Here is a 19,525-nt window from a genome sequence, read left to right as displayed (position 1 = left end):
CTTAATCATCAGCATTATATAAACATAAAGTAACAAAATCTAAAAATCAAACGCCTGCATCAAGATCACCCATAGCTAGGGCAGACACTCAAACAGAAGTTAAAGAACTGGGATAGATCAATAAACCATTGCTGTCTAGAACACATATTGCTTGGTGTTACATTTTCCAATTACTTTAATCTGCAGATCAATGAATTTCTCCAGCAATTTTTGAAGGTTAACAAACTCAGACAGTTGACTGCCTGAAGCAAGGACCACTTTCCATAAACAAATAGAATCTCCACATCTACATGAATTCAAATATCTTGATAAGTAAAAGCATTTTACATATTTCATTAAAATGAGAATAAAACATCTCTATACATTACAGATATATTTTAATACAAATTATTTATTTACAAAGGGAAAAAATCCTGCTGTCTTCATGCATTAATCAACAGAGTAAACTGCTGCTAGTAGCCAGTGATTTGCATCTGATTTTTAACCAAGGATACTAGATTTAAATGGTCAATTATTTTAACTTCTTAAAGATATCTGGGATCTTGGTGAAATATGGGATCCACAGTGTATCAGATAGCAAAATTGAGAAACAAATGGAGAATCAAAAGTGGACTGAATTAGAGTGGTACACACTCAAAGTCAGATTTGGTCCATGAAGAAAACTGGCCTAGACAATTTCGGTTCTTGGTGTTCCTACTATTATCAGATGTTTCGGGCACAGATAATGCCAAGAGTCAGATACATGCTGTTGTAGGATTTTGTCAGTAAAACATGGGAGAGTTGTTTTATATGCCTAACAATAGCCACAGCCCCTTACTTCCATTATGAACAATCCAAAAACTGCTGCCTTACACTAACATCATTATGTCAGACACAGTCTCTTAAAATGAACACAACTCAATGACAGTGTGAATTGCGTGGAATAGTTTCTATTATGAACAATATGTGGGACTTCCGGTAAGATGGCGATTGTTTAGCTGCTCCGAACTTTCGTTCCGTTACTGTCGCTACCTTTGCACTAAATGTCTCCATTTTTTAAAGCTTAGTTAGGAATTATTTCGGTATCTCTTACTTGCCTGTGAATATATCTAACCTACAATGTCTAGCAAGAGTTCTAAATCCGGGAGAAAAGAAACTATGACCTTGTCGGACGTGACGATGGAGGCGCTTGAAAATCTCCGAGACGAAATCTTAAAGGAACTTAAAACCGCTTTCAAACAGTTAGAAGAGAAACTGGATCGGATCAACGATAAAGTGGACAAACATGCTGAACACTTATCTCGCATCGATTCGACTTCTGAAGCTTTAGAAAGTCGTGTTCGATACTTGGAGACTCTCTGTTCCAGCTTAGAGGAAAAATCTAATAAACTTCTTTCCAAAATGGTGGACCTCGAAAATCGCAGCAGACACTGCAACATCAGAATTCTGGGATTACCAGAGGCAACTGAGAAGGGGTCAACCGTGAAGTTTTTCGCCGAGTTTCTCTGTGAGTTATTCGGGAAAGATTTGCTTCCGAACCCGCCTGAGCTCGAACGGGCACACAGAGTCTCCCGCCCGCGACCAGTAATCTTGTGTTTCCATCAATACCAGGTAAAACACAGTCTGATTGTGGAGGCACGTCGCAGAGGCTCTTTTTCTTTCCAGGATACAACCATTTGCTTTGTGGAAGATTTTGCACCCCAGACCTTAAAGATGCGCGCTGAGTATAAAGGCGTAATGAAAGTGCTTTTTGATGAACAATATGTGTCATCTGTCACCCATTACATTACCCTACACAGGCCCATCCCCCCAACCCCCAGAATTCAGCAAAACTGACATTGAGAGTCTGCCTGAATCTCATACCAGGCTCATGTCCTATGTGCCTTGATCGGAGCTCATCCAGGGGTACGCTGATGAGCACATGGTCATGTTGTGATGTAGGGGGGTGGTAGTGGAACCATCCAGGTTTTGGTGGGCCAGTTTAAGGTGATTGGAAGGTTTACCCTTCCAATCTACAATAGAAGTTTTTTCACCCCGTTCCAAAATGCAGATAGACTATCGTAAGGGGTCTTAAGGTGGTGGTGGGGGGTTGATACACATCATGGTGGATAAAAATGAATAAGATGGAACATAGGTCAATTGGAACCCGAGTGCTGTGTGCCACGATGGGAGGCAGGAGTGGGTGCAAAAGCAGTGAGTTTACTGAGAAAGGTGGAATGCTGCAGAAACATCGAGCAGGTAGTTGTGGTTTCAGGAATAAAATCACCCGGCACCCGTAGTGGCTGCCCATATGCCAACTGCAGGTCTTCTTCTGGAGCCATTCTGAGCCCGAGCAGGACACATGGGAGACGGTCACGCCAACCCTCATCTGGTAGAGAGATCCTCAGTGCAGCCTTTAAGGAATGGTGAAGCCACTCGCACAGGCTTCTGGACTGTAGGTGACACACCATGGTGTTATGCAATTTAACCCTGAGGTTCTGGGCCATTGTGACCCAAAGGCCTGATGAGAATTTGGGACCGTGGTTGGAAGAAGTATCAGATGGGGTGACGAACTTGGTTGATAAACGCCCAAGCAATATCGGCAGCCATCATCAACACTGGGGGAACAACTTCTGGCCTCTTGGCGGTACAGTTCACCATGAAAAGAAGATGCCGTGAAATCACGGGGGGGGGGGGGGCGGGGGGGGCAGGTGGTCAGGTAGAGAGGTCCATCCAGGTCGGGGAATTCAAAAGGTGTTGATGGTGCCCGAACACGGCACTTAATTTTCGCCTGCTGGCACACCACAAAGGCTCACACATCCCGCCCGAGGCCATGCCACACACACTTCAACTATTTTCTGTGAAGCCATAATGTGATGGCTAGGAAAGGAGTCAAAAACTGCAAGGCTCCAGTTTGCAGGCTCTCTGGGTTGGTAGCCTGTTTAGCTGCCATGCTGGCATAGTCAACCCCAATGTATTTCGTACTGATGGCAGGCCAACAGAGGCAAACAACCACAGCATTATCTTTCCTGTCAATGTGCTGTATGTCAGTTGTGAACTCCAAAATGTAGGTCAGGTGGCGTTGCGGCCGCGCAGACCAAAAATCTGATGCTTTGGCCAACAAACCGTGGGAAACACCAACCCTCCACTAGACATAAGAACATAAGAAATAGGAGCAGAAGTCGGCCATCTGGCCCATCGAGCATGCTCCACCATTCAATAAGATCATGGCTGATCTGGCCATCGACTCATCTCCACCCAACTGTCTTTTCCCCATAATCCTTAATTCCTCTACTATGCAAAAATGTATCCAAACTTGTCTTAAGTATATTTACTGAGGTAGCCTCCATTGCCTCATTGGGCAGAGAATTCCACAGATTGACCACTCTCTGGGAAAATCAGCTCCTCCTCATCTCCATCCTAAATCTACTCCCCAGAATCTTAAGGCTATGTCCTCTAGTTCTAGTTTCACCTACCAGTGGAAACAATTTTCCTGCCTCTACCTTATCTACCCCTTTCATAATTTTATATGTTTTTATAAGATCTTCTCTCATTTTTCTGAATTCCAGCGAGTACAGTCCCAGGCAACTCAATGTCTCCAGACAATGAAAATGGCAGACAGCAGAGACTGAGAAGCTTGCAGTCAAGCATGTTGTACTTTCTTCCTGGGGGGGTGGGGGAGGGAGGGTGCAATGCTGCCGGCTGACACACACCTCCCACTAACTGCTCGTGCACAGCACCCACAGCATAGTCTGAGGCGTCAGTAGTGACGGGGAGCGGGTGCGCCAGTAAGTTTGCATTCAAAAGAGCTCTAGTCACATCCATTGACCCTCAAGCATACAATTAGGGGCACTGCCTTTAAGGACACTGTACAAGTGGAGCACAAGTTCAGCATCTCGCAGAATGAAAGAGTGATAGAAACTCACCACACCTAAAAACTCTTGCAGTGCTATGGTAGTGTGGGGCAGTGGGAAGTCCACAATAGCAATGACTTTTGACAGCAAGGGTGTTGCATCTTCCCTGGTGATGCAGTGGCTGAGAAAGTCAATACAGTAGCTGACAACCTGAACTGGCATTTAGCCAGTTGGTTTAAGTGTGCAGAGATGCGATAAGTATTCGGTTTTGGATGTACTAGTGACAAGTATGTTATCCAAGTGAACAAAAAGAAAATCTAATTCTTTTAACACAGAGTCCATTAGTTGCTGGAAAGTCTATGCTGCATTTTTCAGCCCAACGAGCATATGCAGAAATGCAAAGAGGCCAAACAGAGTTATAACAGCAGTTTTCAGAATGTCCTCAGTGCACACAGGCACCCGAGTCCCTGACTAAGTCCACTTTAAAAAAAATTATCTATTCAGCTAAATGTGTCAAAAAGTCTGGAATGTACCGGACTGGGTAATGACTGGGGGTTGTGGCCTTGTGAAGGCAGCAGTACTTGTCGCCACTGGACTGCGGAACCACGTGGCGGGGTGAAGTGCAAGGGCTATTCAACTTGCATACAGTGCCTAGCATTTCCAATTCATCAAGCCAGCCTTCGCACTGGCCAGCTTTTCTGGGACCAATCTCTGCATATGGGCACGGATAGGCGAGCCAGATGTGGAAATGTGCTTCTCGACCCCATGCTTTGTGGCTGTAGTGGAAAATCTGGGCTTGATGAGGTTTGGGAATTCACCCAGCAGGCGAGTGAATTCACATGGGGTGATGCACGTGCTAGACTGAGTCATCATGTGGAACTTACTGGAGGTACAGGGTAATAACCCAAAGTCCTTCACACCCACAAGCCAACAGTTCTTTTGGGCTATTCACAGTCTTCTAACGCTCAAGATATCTGCGCCAAGCAGAGGCCCAGCAGCTTTAGTCGAGACAAATTCCCATGTGTAGCATCGTCCACCAAAGCAGAGCATCACATGTTGTGTCCCATAAGTCGGACCCTGCTGCTGTTGACATCCTCCAGCAGGGGTCCGTCACTCTCTGCATGCTCTCAAGCACCCCTATCACACAGGGAGCGTCACCCTGAAAGTGTGCCTGTAATGAACAATCGACAGCCCTAGAACCCACAGTGCTCACAGACCTCCGATGACCCGGTGTGCTGGCACTGTCAAAGTTGCAAGGCAGTCGGCACATTTTGGCACTCATGCTGAAGTGTGAGTGGTAAAAACTCAGATCCAGCATTGTCTGGTTCGGAGCCGCAGACGTGAGTCTGCTGGAGGCTCTGTTGGCAGGGTTTATTGAGACAGGGAAAGGAGGAGGAAGGATGGACCCCTGTCTGACTGAGAGGATACTACCAGCCATTTTAGCAAGCTCCCTGTTGTCCACCAAATGTGTATTAGCGAGGGCTGTGTAAACTTGATCAGTTATTTGTTGCATAAGGAGTGCTTTAAAAATGAAACAAGGATAGTGATTGCCCAGGAGAGATAGCAAATGGTCTGTCAGTTCTGAAGGCCTAGCCTCACCCAGGTCAGGCAAGGAGAGCAACTGTTTGGCACACACAGTCTCAGACAGTCTAAAAGTCTGTAATAGGAGAGTTTTCAGAGTGACATATTTATCACATTCAGGTGGGTCTTCTAGTAGACTCACCACTGCGGCTGTAGTAGAACTACTTAGTGATGCTTCAACATAGTAAAATTTGCTATTGTCCAGAGTGATTTTTCACAGTGCGAACTAGACTTCAGCTTGTTCAAACCAACTTAGGATTTTGTAAATACAACATGCGAGAGTCATTTTATCTGCTTAACGAAAGCCGCGGCCCTTTACTTCCATACAAACAGTCACCTTACATTAACATCAGACACTGTCTCTTAAAGTGAGTGGAACAACTCGATGACAGTGTTTGTGCATTATGTAGAACACTTCCTATTATAGACAATGTGTGTCATCTGTCACCCATTACATTACCCTATATTGACAGATTTCATTCCGTTATAAGTCTCAATTATTTCCACATAAACATGGAATACTGACCTCTGCCAACCATGATTTACATGAAACGTGTATTAATGAATGGAGATAGACTGCCTCCTTACCTGAACTGAAATGAGCAAAATGGCTTTCAGCTCCTGCTCCTGCATCAGCACAACAACTGGCCTGGCCCATGTCTTCGGCCCTCTCATTTGTCATCGTCCGGCGAATACTCTGATATCTGGAAAAGAGTGGAAAAGAGCTTTGAAGGTTTGCAAAGGCTGAAGATATCTGGGGTTTTCCATAGTTGTGGTTTCAGGATTTGATAGGATTTTGCCTGTTCATGAGACAGATACAGAAGGGAACCCATCTCAACACCTCTCTCTGTAATTGGATCCTGGATTTCTTGACAGAAAAGCCACAGGCACTCTGTGTTGGCAGAAACATCTCTAGCTCCAGTCACGCTGAGTACCACGTACAAACAAGCTGGAGGAACTCAGCAGGTCGGGCAGCATCCGTTGAAAGGAGCAGTCAACGTTTTGGGCCGAGACCCTTTGTCAGGACTAAAGAAGGAGGGGGCAGGGGCCCTATAAAGAAGGTGGGGGGGGGGGGGGAAGGTGCCAGGTGAAAAACCAATCAGAGGAAAGATCAAGGGGTGGGGGAGGGGAAGCAGGGAGGGAATAGGCAGGAGAGGTGAAGAAGGATAGTAAGGGAAAGCACTATGGGTAGTAGAAGAAGGCAGAATCATGAGAGAGGTGATAGGCAGCTGGAAGAGGAGGCAGAGTGAAAGTGGGATGGGGGAAGGGAGAGGGAGGGAATTACCGAATTTGGAGAATTTGATGTTCATACCAAGGGGCTGGAGACTACCCAGACGGTATATGAGGTGTTGCTCCTCCAACCTGAGTTTGGCCTCATCATGGCAGTAGAGGAGGCCATGTATGGACATATCCGAATGGGAATGTGAAGCAGAGTTGAAGTGAGTGGCAACTGGGAGATCCTGTCTGTTGTGGCGGACGGAGCGGAGGTGCTCGATGAAGTGGTCCCCCAATCTATGTCGGGTCTCGCCGATGTAGAGGAGGCCACACTGGGAGCAATAGATGACCCCAAGAGACTCACAAGTGAAGTGTTGCCTCACCTGGAAGGACTGTTTGGGGCCCTGAATGGTGGTAAGAGAGGAGGTGTAGGGACAGGTGTAGCACTTACGCTTGCAGGGATAAGTACCAGGTGGGAGATCCGTGGGGAGGGACGTGTGGACCAGGCAGTCGCGGTGGGAATGATCCCTGCGAAAAGCAGAGAGGGGTAGAGAGGGAAATATGTCCTTAGTGGTGGGGTCCTGTTGAAGGTGCGGCCTCCTCTACATCGGCGAGACCCAACGCAGATTGGGGGACCGCTTCGTCGAGCACCTCCACTCCGTCCGCCACAACAGACAAGATCTCCTGGTTGCCGGTTATATAAAGTATAAAGTTGAAATTCTTTGAGGAAATAACAGGCAGAATAGACAAACAGATTTAGTGGATGTTGTTTATTTGGATTTTCAGAAGGCTTTTGACAAGGTGCCGCACATAAAGCTGCTTAACAAGATTAGAGCCCATGATATTACAGGAAATATACTAGCATGGATAGAAGATTGAGTGACTGGCAGGAGGCACAGAACGGGAATAAAGGGGCCTTTTCTGATTAGCTGCCAGTAACTAGTAGTATTCTATAGGGCTCGGTATTAGGACCACTTCTTTACAGGTTATAAGCCAAAGATTTGGATAGCAGAATTGATGGCTTTGTGGCCAAGTTTACAAATGATACGAAGCTAGGTGGAGCGGCAGGTAGCTTTGAGGAAGTCTGCAGAAGGACTTAAATAGATTGGGAGAATGGGCAAAGAAGTGGCAGATAGGGAAGTGTATAGTCTTTTGTAGAAAGAATATAGTGTAGATTGTTTTCTAGATGGAGAGAAAATTCAAAATTCAGAGGTGTAAATGAACACGGAAGTCCTCGTCCAGAATCCCCCAGAAGTTAACTTGCGGGTTAAGTTGGTGGTGAGGAAGGCAAATGCAATGTTAGCATTCATTATGAGAGGACTGGAATACAAGAGCAAGGATATAATGCTGAAGCTTTATAAGGCATCAGTCAGACTTTACCTGGAGTATTGCAAGCTGTTTTTGGCCCTTATCTAAGAAAAGATGTGCTGGCATTGGAGAGGGTCCAGAGGAGGTTCATGATAAAATTTATTTATTTATTAAAATAGGGAATGGAATAGGCCTTTCCGGCCCTTCGAACCACGTCGTCCAGAGGCCCCCAATTAATGATTCTGGGAATGAACGGGTTAATGTATGAAGAGTGTTTCATGGTCTGGGGCTGTCCTTGCTGGAATTTAGAAGAATGAGGGGGGAATCTCATTGAAACCTACCGTATATCGAAAGGCCGAAATAGAGTGGATGTAGAGAGGATCCTATAGTGGGTGAATCTAGAAAGCAAAGGCTTGGGAAAAAAAGGGATGCCCATTTAGAACAAAGATGAAAAGAAATTTCTTTTGCCAGAGAATCTATGGAATTCATTGCCACAGGTGACAAGAGGCCAACTCATTAAGTATAGTTAAAGCAAAGGTTGATTGGCTCTAGTCTAGTCAGGGTGGTGAGGGATCAAAGGTCACTGAGAAAAGGCAGGAGAATGGAATTGAGGGATAATAAATCAACCCTGATGGAATGGTGGATCAGACTTAATGGGCTGAATGGCCTAATTCTGCTCCAACATCTCATGGTCTTGCATGTTATTATTTGTTAATATATCTGTGATATTATTTTATGTGTTATGTTTGTGAGTTATATGTACTGTGTTGTGCACCTTGGTCTGGAGGAATGTTTCATTTTGCGGTATACATGTGTATGGCCGAATGACAATAAACTGATCTTGAACTTGGAAACAGGCCAACTGAGTCCCTACCAACCATTCACCACTCATTTATAATCATCCCACATTAATCCAATTCTCCCAATATTCCATCAAATCCACTCAAAATTCTAACACTGTGTGCAATTTACAGTGGCCAATTAAGTCACTGACCTATGTCCCAAATCTTCGGGATGTGAGTGGGAATTGGAGCACTTTGCAACGCTTCTTGGAAGAAATGAGGGATGATCAATCTAAACTTATGAGGCAATATGAGAGGATAAATAAACACAAGGTTTTCCCATTTTGAGGCAGGCTGTGGGTAGAGTAGACACAGCCATATGGAGTAGAGAAGGCAACGGCTTGGGAACACTTGTACAGGATGGTGAAATAAAAGGAAGGACATACTGGCTAAGATTAGATGAAGTGGGAAGAGGATTGATTGGAATACAGAGCAGAAGAGCCAAATACACCAACAGCAATGTGAATCCTATGCAGTTCTACATCCTTTAAACTGAGCACTGGCCATGTAAAACACAATGAGGAAGTGTTGCACTTAGACTCAAACCATAACAAAATAAATCTACCAAATATTTTTAACTGATTTCAAGCATCTCATGCAAAATTTCATGGAGGCGACTGGTGTGCTCAATGTTGTTCTGCATGAACACAACCGTCAGTTTAAGTGTATTGACATGTCATTGCACCAGTGTTCATAATTTTATAAACTTACCTTTAGTGGCTATTTCCAGGTAGAACTGAATCAGCCAAGCTAGCTGACTTCTAGTCGGCCTGACAGTGGATTCTAATCTCAATCAACTGTACTAACCAATGGGAGGGCAAAATGTGTGGCATAGCTTCTCGCTCATTTTCATCAAGTTCTTGAACCCAAACACTACCTCAAAATATATTTCTTTCCCTTTCTCTGAACTTGTACTAATGTCATCACAATTGCTTTGTCATGTAAGTTATGGATAATGCATGTTAATTTATATTGACTTATGCTTGTCACATTTGTAATGTACTGCATTGTTACTGCAAAACAAAAACTAATTTTCATGCACTTATACCCTGTGTGTGTATGCCTATGGCAATAAACTTGAACTTAGATTTTATTCCAGTACCTTCTATTCAGCTGCTCCATCTGTTGGATTGAATTCGAACGTTGAACCATTTGCTGACGTGCAGGAGTTGTGGGTCTTTGCCAAGTGGTTGTCCTATTCACATGGTCCACATAGAAAATGCGTCCGTGGCTGTCAATGCGAGCTTCCCAATCTATGGTGGGATGTACAGTGGAACAACAAAAATCAAATACAGAGACAGAATTTCAACAGTCATTTTGACATTTAAGATTATGCTAAAACAGATTTCCAAAATTAGCTTGCAAATTTCAATAACCGAGCCAACTACACATTTAAAAAGAATTCCCCTGGACAATAAACTCTTGGAGATTATATTGTACCAGCAGAATTAATCCTGCAGCAAGTGAGCTGGTAAAAGTATTTGTACCCTAGCTAGTCCAACTTTAAAGGTTTTAATGCCACACATTTAATACTGTATTTCTTTCATCTTTCATTAAAGCTGCTAATAGAAAACTTATAACTGTAGTTAAGAAGACTATAATTCCAAACTGGCTTTTATCACATTCAAAACTTTAAGGTAAATCCATCAACTTCTGTGATTTTCAGCCCAAAATTGGAAAGAAGAATGAGAAAAGGCAACAAAGGATAAAATGTAGAGTATTAACTCAAAACCTGGAATGACATGCATACAAATATTTGAAGGTGGCAGGACAGATTGTGTCAGTTATTTAGAAAAAGACAGCTGAAAAGAGTGCAGAGAAGATTTACAAGGGTGTGGCCAGGCAAGAGAGCCTGAGTGATAGGAAGAGGCTGGCCATGCTTGGAACATAGGAGAATGAGTGGCAACCTTAAGAGAAATATATAATGTTATGTGGGGTGCAGATAGGTTTTATAGCAACAGGGAAAGACAGTCCAAAACTAGGAGGCTTAGATTTAGGAGAGATGTAAAAGGGGCATGAGGAGCAACATGTTCACACAGTGGGTGGTGACAATATGGAATGATCTGCCAGAAAGAAATGGCTCAGGAAGTTACAATGGCATCATTAAATAAGCACTTGAAAAGTTACACGAAGGGGCGGAGCTTAGAGGGATATGGGCCAAATGCTGGAAACTGAGACTAGCTGGGCGGGCGCTGTGGTCAGCATGGATTAGTTGGGCCATAGCATCTGTTTCCATGCAGTATTGTTCTTTGATTTTATGTTAACTGAATTCTTGATTTTATAAAGAGAGACACAGAACACAGACAAAAAGATTATGTTGAAGTACTGTTAAACACTGATTCATCTGTATTTTATAATTGATTGTGGTCATTGATCATTGGGAAGGTAATGAAGATGCCACATTTGCAGAAATGATTTCGTATGTAGGGCTTTAGATACATGGAAAGATTAAAGAACTGGGATTTTCATTCTTCATGAAAGAAAGGAGATTGTGATATGATTTGAAAGAAGCAAAGGTCACTAAGAGTCCAGATGAAGTGAGTGTAAAAAAGAGCTAAGAACCAAATGAAACAGGTTTAAGTTGGTGCGGGTGGGGAACAGGAGTGAGCAAAGAAAAGCTTTATCTTGCTGAATATGGCTATAATCTGGTGTCAATCCTCTTAATGAGTAGTATGATCTGAGTTATCTAGAGTGGATATTTGAGGGAGAAAAGTTCAGAGAACAAAAGAGAAAGGACCAGAGGAACAGTCAGATTGGATTGCTTGTGTGAAGGCTTGAGGAGATGAAAGGCCTTCTTCCACACAGCAATTAGTATTTCCTAAGCTTGATTATATGTGAAGAAACCACTGGTAAAAGTGGGCTTCAAATACTTGAAGTGAGATTAAGAAATAACTTACAATGTGGCAAACATAAACATTCAAAACTATTTTACTTCCAATTTCACTACTTGGTCACATTTCCAATCCTAGAGACTGTTGTCATTCCTCCCAACCCTCAATTCTGTGATAGAAATGGTTCATAATTTCCCAAAATTAAAAACAGAACAAGAATGAAATAGCTTAATAGGCAGACTTTTTAGAAAGGAGTACTTGGATAGACTTGGACTGATTAGGGATAGTCAGCATGGATTTGTGAGTGGTAGTTCATATCTAACCAATCTTACAGAGCTTTTCAAGGAAGTTACCAGGAAAGTGGATGCTATCTACACGGATTTTAGCAAGGCTTTTGATAAGGTCCCACATAGGAAATTGGTCAAGAAGATTGGTTAGAGAGTGCAGAGGAGATTTACAGGGATGTTGCCTGGATTGGAGGGTGTACCTTATGAAAATAGGTTGAGTGAACTTGGCCTTTTCTCCTTGGAGCAATGGAGGATGAGAAGTGACCATATAGACGTGCATAAGATGACAAGAAGCATTGATCATGTGGATAGCCAGAGGCTTTTTCCCAGGTCTGAAATGGCTAACAGAAGGGGGCATAGTTTTAAGATACTTGGAAATAGGTACCAAGGGGAAGTCAGGGATAAGTTTTTCTCACAGAGAGTGGTGGGTGTGTGGAATGCACTGCCGGCGGTGGTGGTGGAAGCGGATACAATAGGGTCTATTAAGAGCCTCTTAGATAGGTAGATGGAGCTTAGGAAAAACAGAGGGCTACATGTTAGGGAAATTCTAGGCAGCTTTTAGAGAGGGTTACATGGTCGGCACAACATTGTGGGCTGATGGGCTTGTAATGTGCTGTAGATGAGGTAGTAAATTGAATTGGACATTGGGTTTGTGGGAAAAGCCGGAGAGTGGAAGTAGAAGGTTGCCTCTCTGACAGGAGGCCTGTGACTAGTGGAGTGCTACAGGGATCGGTGCTGGGTTCATTGTTGTTTGTCATTGATATCAATGATCTGGATAACAATTTAATTAACTGATTTGCAGATGATGCCAAGATTGGGGGTGCAGTGGCCAGCAAGGAAGACCATCAGGGACTGCAGCAGGATCTGGATCAGCTGGAAAAATGGGCTGAAGAATGGCAGATGGAACTTAATGCAGACAAGTGTGAAAATTTGGTCCTACTGAAGTACAACCAGGGTAGGTTTTACACAGTAAACAGTAAAACACAGAGGAATGCAGTAGAACAAAAGGATCTGGGAATATAGGTCCATAAATCATTGTAAGTGACATCACAGGTAGATAGGATCATAAAGAAAGCTTTTGGCACATTGGCCTTCATAAATCAAAGTATTGAGTATAGGAGATGGAATGTTATTTTGAAGTTATATAAGACATTGGCAAGGCAAAATTTGGTTATTGTCAGAACTGGAAGACTTCAGTTATAAGGAAAGATTGAATAGGTTAGGTCTTTATCCCTGGGAATGTATAAGATTGAGCGAAGATTTGTCAGAGGTATTCAAAATTATGAGGGGTATAGACAGGGTAAGTGTAAGCAGACTTTTTCAAATTGGAGTTTGGTGGAACTACAAACCAGAGGTCATAGGTTAAGGGTGAAAAGTTTAAGGGAACACGAGGGGAAACTTCTTCACTCAGAGGGTCAAGAGAGTGTGGCCAGCAAAAGTGGTGTATGCACGCTCAATTTCAACATTTAAGGGAAGTTTGGAGAGGTACATGGATGGTAGGGATCTGGAGGGCTATGGTCCTGGTGCAAGTCAATGGGAGTAGGCAGTTTAAATGGTTTGGCACGATCTAGATGGGCTGAATGGCCTGTTCTCTGTGCTGTACTTTTCTATGACTCTATACAGTGGTCATGGAATATCAGCGCAATGTCAGGCAAGATTTCCATAGAGGTTCACTGAGGCTTTGGCAGAAATCTAATTTACTTCATTCCTGCAGGCTTTCCATCAATTTTCTTAATTGGCAAGAAGTCAGGTGGGAATAACATACAAAAGCCACAAATCTGAGGAGATTTAATAGACTCACTTGGTGGCAGCGGTTCATCAATACGCTGATAGCGTGTGACATCTTGCCGCACTGAGGGTAGGGACCTCAAAGGTTGGTGACTGCTTGATGGAGAATCTGGCCAAGAATATTGAACAATAGCAGAAGTGGTAACAAAGTGCCTTTCATAAATTTGGCTCCAATGACATTAGTCCAATATTTTAAAATCTTTTAATCACCAATTCCACTAATGTAAATGCGAACGACAATGCAACACATATCACATAAGCATTCAATTTCAAAGTCCAGGTAAAAGGTTTTTTTTGGTCTAGACCTTTACAAGAAAAGATAACCTCTCCAACAGGTAATTAATTTACTCTGTTGTTTGACGCCTCATAATGACATTCTAGATTTGTTTTCCTTACCTGGAACATCACCCCCTTCAGCCTCGGCTGCTGCTTCACTTGCATCCTCTGGAGTTGTGGCAGGAGGTACATTGGCCTCTTCTTGTTGTGACAGATCATTGACTGCAGATGCTGCCACCTGCAAACTTCTCCTCTGCCAAATTTCCTCAGTCTCGGATGCTGCAGGTAAATCATCCATTGTAACGGGCTCTTGCACCTGCTGTGTTGCCTCCTGGTTGTTTTCAGTAGTTTCTTCAGTTGCCGGAACATTTGTGCTCCCATCAGAATCTTGGACTTCTACAGCAGCATCAGCTGCCAGGTCAGTTGGGCAGGTAGCATCCTCCTCGTCCTGAGAGGAGAATGCTGGAGTTTCCGAGAACCTGGCACTTTCAAAGGAGGAAAACCGTGTGGTGCTTCCGACGGAAGAAGATACCCTTGTAGTGTAGCCACTTCCATTGCACGAGCTGTCAGCCCCTTCCAGATCACTCTCTCCTTCCGGCCTGGTGCTGGCCTCACTGACACTCTCCGTACGGGTGGCATCACTTTGCTCATTCTCTGAGGACACTTGGGATGGTTCCGAGGTTCGATCTACTGATTCTGTTTGTGTGAGCAATCTCTCTGCACTGCCTTCAGCATCAATCGTCTGATCGACTACGGTCCGAGGAAGCTCTTGATCTTCTTGACATGCAGCAGCAGTAACGTCACCACCGCTTTGTCCCTCACCACTGTCCTGCTCATCCTCCCCAACAATCTGACTTGCTGAAGAAAGGCTGCACACTGCCTCATCAAAATTTTTGCACTGAGAGTCTGATAATTGTGGGTGCACTGCACTCGAGGTTGATGCCCCTTCAGTTACAGACAGATCGATCTGTGAGTCAAAAGACCTTCTAAACCCATGCTGGTCCCCATTAGTGTACTGCTGAGTGTCCAAATGCTTATTTCTTTCAGACGCACACTTAAATTGTATGCCATTTTCATCACTCTCCTCTGCTACATGAAACTCGCAAGCTAACTCTGGACGAACGTCGTGGTCTTCCTCATCTGAGTCGATGTGCAGCATTGCATTTAATCTAGTGTCTGTAGGGAAACTGCTTCTTAATTTGGGAGAGGCTCCAACCTGATGCAGGTGAGCTTCTGCGAAGCTTGGTTTAATACTCACATTGCCACAGACCGTATCGAGGTAATCGTTCAGCGATTCTTGGCGAAAGGTTGAATGTCTTGTTAATGAAGGTTCACTGAGTGCTGCAAATGCACTGTCCATAAGTCCAATTTCGCTGGATGCACTTAGAAGGTGCGCGCCTGTACTTTCTTTTTGGAGAGGTCCATTTACAAAAACTTGCATGTGGCCAGGATGTGCTGCTGAAACTGAGGGATCTGGCAGATCTTCGTCATCGGATGGACTTCCCAAATCTCCATTTACACCATTGGCTCCGAGGTAAGTGCCCAGAGTTTCAGGGGAAGCATCTAGACATATTTAATTTGCAGCACAAAAACAGACTTCAATTAACATCAAAATAGACCAGCGCTATTCCTAGTCTTCTATTTTCACAAATTTACCATAAAAGGGTATTCAGGTAATTAAATAAGAATTAAACGAAGTAAATCTTTACACATAATGTTGCCAACAAGAACTGTTTACATAAATCAACAGGACAAACAATTTATTGCAAAAATCTAATTCACACCAGTTCCACCCAGCACAAAAACAGGCTCCTCAGCCCAGTGTCCTCAGCAACCATTATACACTGAGTTTACCCACACTAATCCCCTTTATTCCTTTTACTTCCCATGCTTTCCATCAGCTTTTCCAGATTCTATTTCTCAACTGCACAACAAGGGCAATTTGTATTGGCCAATGGAACTACCAATCCACGTCCTTAGAATGTGGAAGGGAACTGGAACATTGAGAGGAATCCCATGCTGTCAGGGGGAAAAAATGCTAATTCCGTACAGAAAGCACCCCAGGGTCAAGATTGAACCCAGGTTGCTGGAGTTGTGGGAGACAGTTCTACAAAGCATTGTGCTGTGCTCAATAGAAGATAACTTTGCTGACAAAAAAGCCAGGCTGAAAATCTGAATCACTTCTGAGAGCCACTCATGCAAACTTTCTGCTGTCATTCTGACAGTGTTCCAAAATAAGATTTTTTGTTGAGTCCTGCAGCAGAATATCAAATTCCTGCAGTTAAACAGCAGGCATATGAGGAAATCAGCTCACTGAGTCTGTGCTATTCAGTTCAGTAGACAGAATTCCCTCCAAAGGGGATGAGAAAGTTTCAGGAAATTTGCATTTTAATTAGTTACGTTAATTATTTTAAAGTATTGTTGTATTTTTAGATGTTTAATTACTTATAACCCTCAATAAATCTGTAAATGCTTGGCAGTTTTAAATATTTCATTAATATGATTGACTAATACTTCTCAAAGTTGGTGAATGTCAAAAAATATGCAAAGATAGCTTATAGCCCATGCGTGCGGCTGTCCTGTCTCTTAAAACATTTCTGTGGATCATTTGTGCATGTCTAGTTGCAAGGCTCAGTTCTGTTGGATCTTGTTGATGAGGAGCCAGCTCTTGATATCAAGTTATTGCTACAGGGAAGTGCACATAATAGAGTAAAGAACGTGAGAGTTCTCTGCTAACTGAGGTGGGCCAGCAGCTCAAATACATACATACAGTCCTTTAAGCACCACCGTTCATCACAGGATCTTTGCACGGTTACCACTTGTGTCGTAGAAGGACCTAACCTGGGACCATTTTTCTTATCTTCCCCTTCCCCTTAGAAGCAACATTCAGAAGTACCACATGCTCCAAGCCTCCTGGTTCTTTCCTTTCACCTTGTCTCGATCCTTGCTCTCGCTTCCGCATGTTGTCAATCTGAGACAGAACATGAAGCAAAGCCCTCTGTAATCTCAGCAACCTGCACACCCACTTCTGACCATCCTCCACCCTGAGACTGGAGCATTCTCGTTTGAACACGGCCATTAATATAGTACTAAGAATGGAAGTCCAGTCTGTTATTGCTGGCCTTCTGTCCTCTGTGCCACATCAACAGCCCACCAGCTGGCCTGAAATTACCATCTAGGGCGAACGTCACGTGATGACGTAGGATCGAGACGCTGGAACCCAGCTCTCCCGTAAAAAATCAATAAATTAATGTTTAAGTGAAGAAAAGTTAGTCAATACTTTCTAAAAGTTACTTATAAACTACTCCAAATTGTTTCAAGTCACAAACAGAAGATGAAGAAAACTACTACCGTGAAGACAACGCAAGTTGGAACAGAATCAAGGCACACTTTTGCCAAAGAACCGCGGGCTCAGGTACATTTCACCTCTGGCGATACAGAACAGGAAATTGTGGCAACATCGACCATTTCTAAAGAAAAAGACCAACGAGAACTGCGCAAACATGAAGGAAGGAGCATGCGCAAATGAGAGCAACTAGAACTACAAATCCCAGTTACGACTGAAACCGAAAGTCAAAGTGAATCTGAGGGAGAGTCAGATTCTCTGGAAAAATCAGATGAAGATAGAGGTAAAAGTTTTTCTGGAAATATAGAAAAGACTTTGAAGCAAATAATGCGTAAATTAGGCGCATTAAAAGTAATCAAAAGAAAAATGACAAATATGGAGATTATGTTTGATAAAATGACAAAAAGACAGGAAAAAATGGAAAAGAGAATTATAGATCTGGAAACTACAATGGAAGATATGGTTGAAAGAATGAATAAAATGGAAAATTAAATTACTGCCTGGACATCAGAAAGAAAACAATTTATGGAAAAAATTGATAAGCTTGAAAATTTTAGTAGACGAAACAATATTAAAATTGTTGGACTCAAAGAAGATATAGAAGGAGAAGATCCAATAAATTTTTTTCAAAAATGGATCCCTGAAAAATTGGAAATGGAAGGAGAAACTCTAATTGAGATTGAAAGGGCTCATAGAGCCTTAAGGTCAAGACCTCAAGCTGATCAAAATCCACGATCAATTTTGATAAACTGCTTAAGATACCAAGACAAAGAAAAGATCCTGAAGGCAGCTGCCCAAAGTGCCAAAAAGAGAAACGGGCCATTGATGATAGCAGGGAAGGCAGTTCTTTTTTATCCTGATATAAGTTATAACCTTTTGAAGAGAAAGAAGGAATTTAACCCAGCGAAAAAAGTCTTATGGGAAAAGGGTTATAAATTTATAATGCCTCACCCAGCAACACTGATAATTTTTTTGGAGGAGGGAAAAAGAAGATTTTTTACCGATTATCAAGAAGCGGAGGAGTTCACACAAAAACTTCCATTTATTCGCTAATTACACATAGAGACTTCCAAGCGTAATGGATTAAAGATGAAGATAGAGACAGTGAATGGAAGTGATGGACATTTAAGGATGATACAGGGGAGAAAAGTAAAATTTCAGAAATACTAATTGAGAATAATATTTTTTTTTCTTCTTATATATATACTTTTTTATGTTGCGGGGGGGCTGGGGAGCTTTGGATCGGTTACTGCAGGATTCACATGTGTAATCATGGCGATCGCCATGACCCGTACAACAGAGGGGGGTAATGTTGTGTTCTTTTTTTTCACAACATTAGTAGGGGGGTATTTTGTTTTTTTCTTTATACTCTATTTTTCTTCTATCTTTCTGCCTGGATGATCGGTGGGGACACACATAGCAACATGGAGAATTTTTTAAAGATTTCCCAAGATACCACGAAAGTTGAAAGATTAGGTATTATTATAGATTGGAGTAACATAATTAAAAATAATGACTAATTTACTGAATTTTTAAAGTTTTAATGTTAATGGGCTTAATGGTCCAGAAAAGAAAAAGAATTTTAACATACATTAAAAAAATGAAAACAGATATAGCTTTTTTTTTACAAGAAACACATTTAACAGACATAGAACATCAGAAATTAAAAAGAGACTGGGTTGGAAATGTTATTGCAGCTTCATTTAACTCAAAGGCAAGAGGAGTTGCAATTTTGGTTAATAAAAATTTACCAATTAAAATACAAAACATATTAATTGATTCAGCAGGGAGATATGTAATTATACATTGTCAATTTTTTTCAGAACTATGGACTCTTATGAATATTTATGCACCAAATGAAAATGATGTAAAATTTATACAAGAGGTCTTTTTGAATTTGGCTAACGCACATGACAAAATATTAATAGGTGGAGATTTTAACTTTTGTCTACATCCAGTTTTAGATAGATCAACAAAGGTTGTCACAAAATCAAAAGTAGTAAAATTAACTCTATCATTGATGAAAGACTTAAATTTGATTGATATATGGAGAAGAATTAATCCAAAAGAAAGAGATTATTCATTTTATTCAAATAGTCATAAAACATATTCAAGGATAGATTTTTTCCTATTATCAACGAATATTCAAGATAGAGTGAAAAATATGGAATATAAAGCGAGAATATTGTCAGATCATTCTCCTTTGATAATGACAATGATAATGATAGATAAAGAGGAA

At 42.3% G+C, this 19,525-nt stretch overlaps 1 protein-coding gene across 10 annotated transcripts in view; it reads right to left on the bottom strand.

The window, feature by feature from the left end:
* LOC140728349 (E3 ubiquitin-protein ligase HECW2-like) overlaps positions 1 to 19,525 on the bottom strand; it is a 318,336-nt gene that overhangs the window by 102,068 nt on the left and 196,743 nt on the right. For 9 of the 10 annotated variants that reach the window (XM_073046945.1, XM_073046950.1, XM_073046955.1 and 6 more), the window contains 4 exons: positions 14,061 to 15,503; positions 13,678 to 13,773; positions 9,861 to 10,011; positions 5,982 to 6,097 (listed from right to left, as the gene is read on the bottom strand). In XM_073046945.1, the coding sequence (XP_072903046.1) occupies positions 5,982 to 6,097; positions 9,861 to 10,011; positions 13,678 to 13,773; positions 14,061 to 15,503 (1,806 nt within the window). The remainder of the gene's footprint in view (positions 1 to 5,981; positions 6,098 to 9,860; positions 10,012 to 13,677; positions 13,774 to 14,060; positions 15,504 to 19,525) is intronic. The other variant, XM_073046949.1, reaches the window with a different exon arrangement.

The sequence above is a fragment of the Hemitrygon akajei genome, chromosome 5 (assembly GCF_048418815.1).
Source record: "Hemitrygon akajei chromosome 5, sHemAka1.3, whole genome shotgun sequence".
In the NCBI taxonomy this organism is placed as follows: Eukaryota; Metazoa; Chordata; class Chondrichthyes; order Myliobatiformes; family Dasyatidae; genus Hemitrygon; species Hemitrygon akajei.
This window is presented reverse-complemented; position numbering and strand designations above follow the sequence as displayed.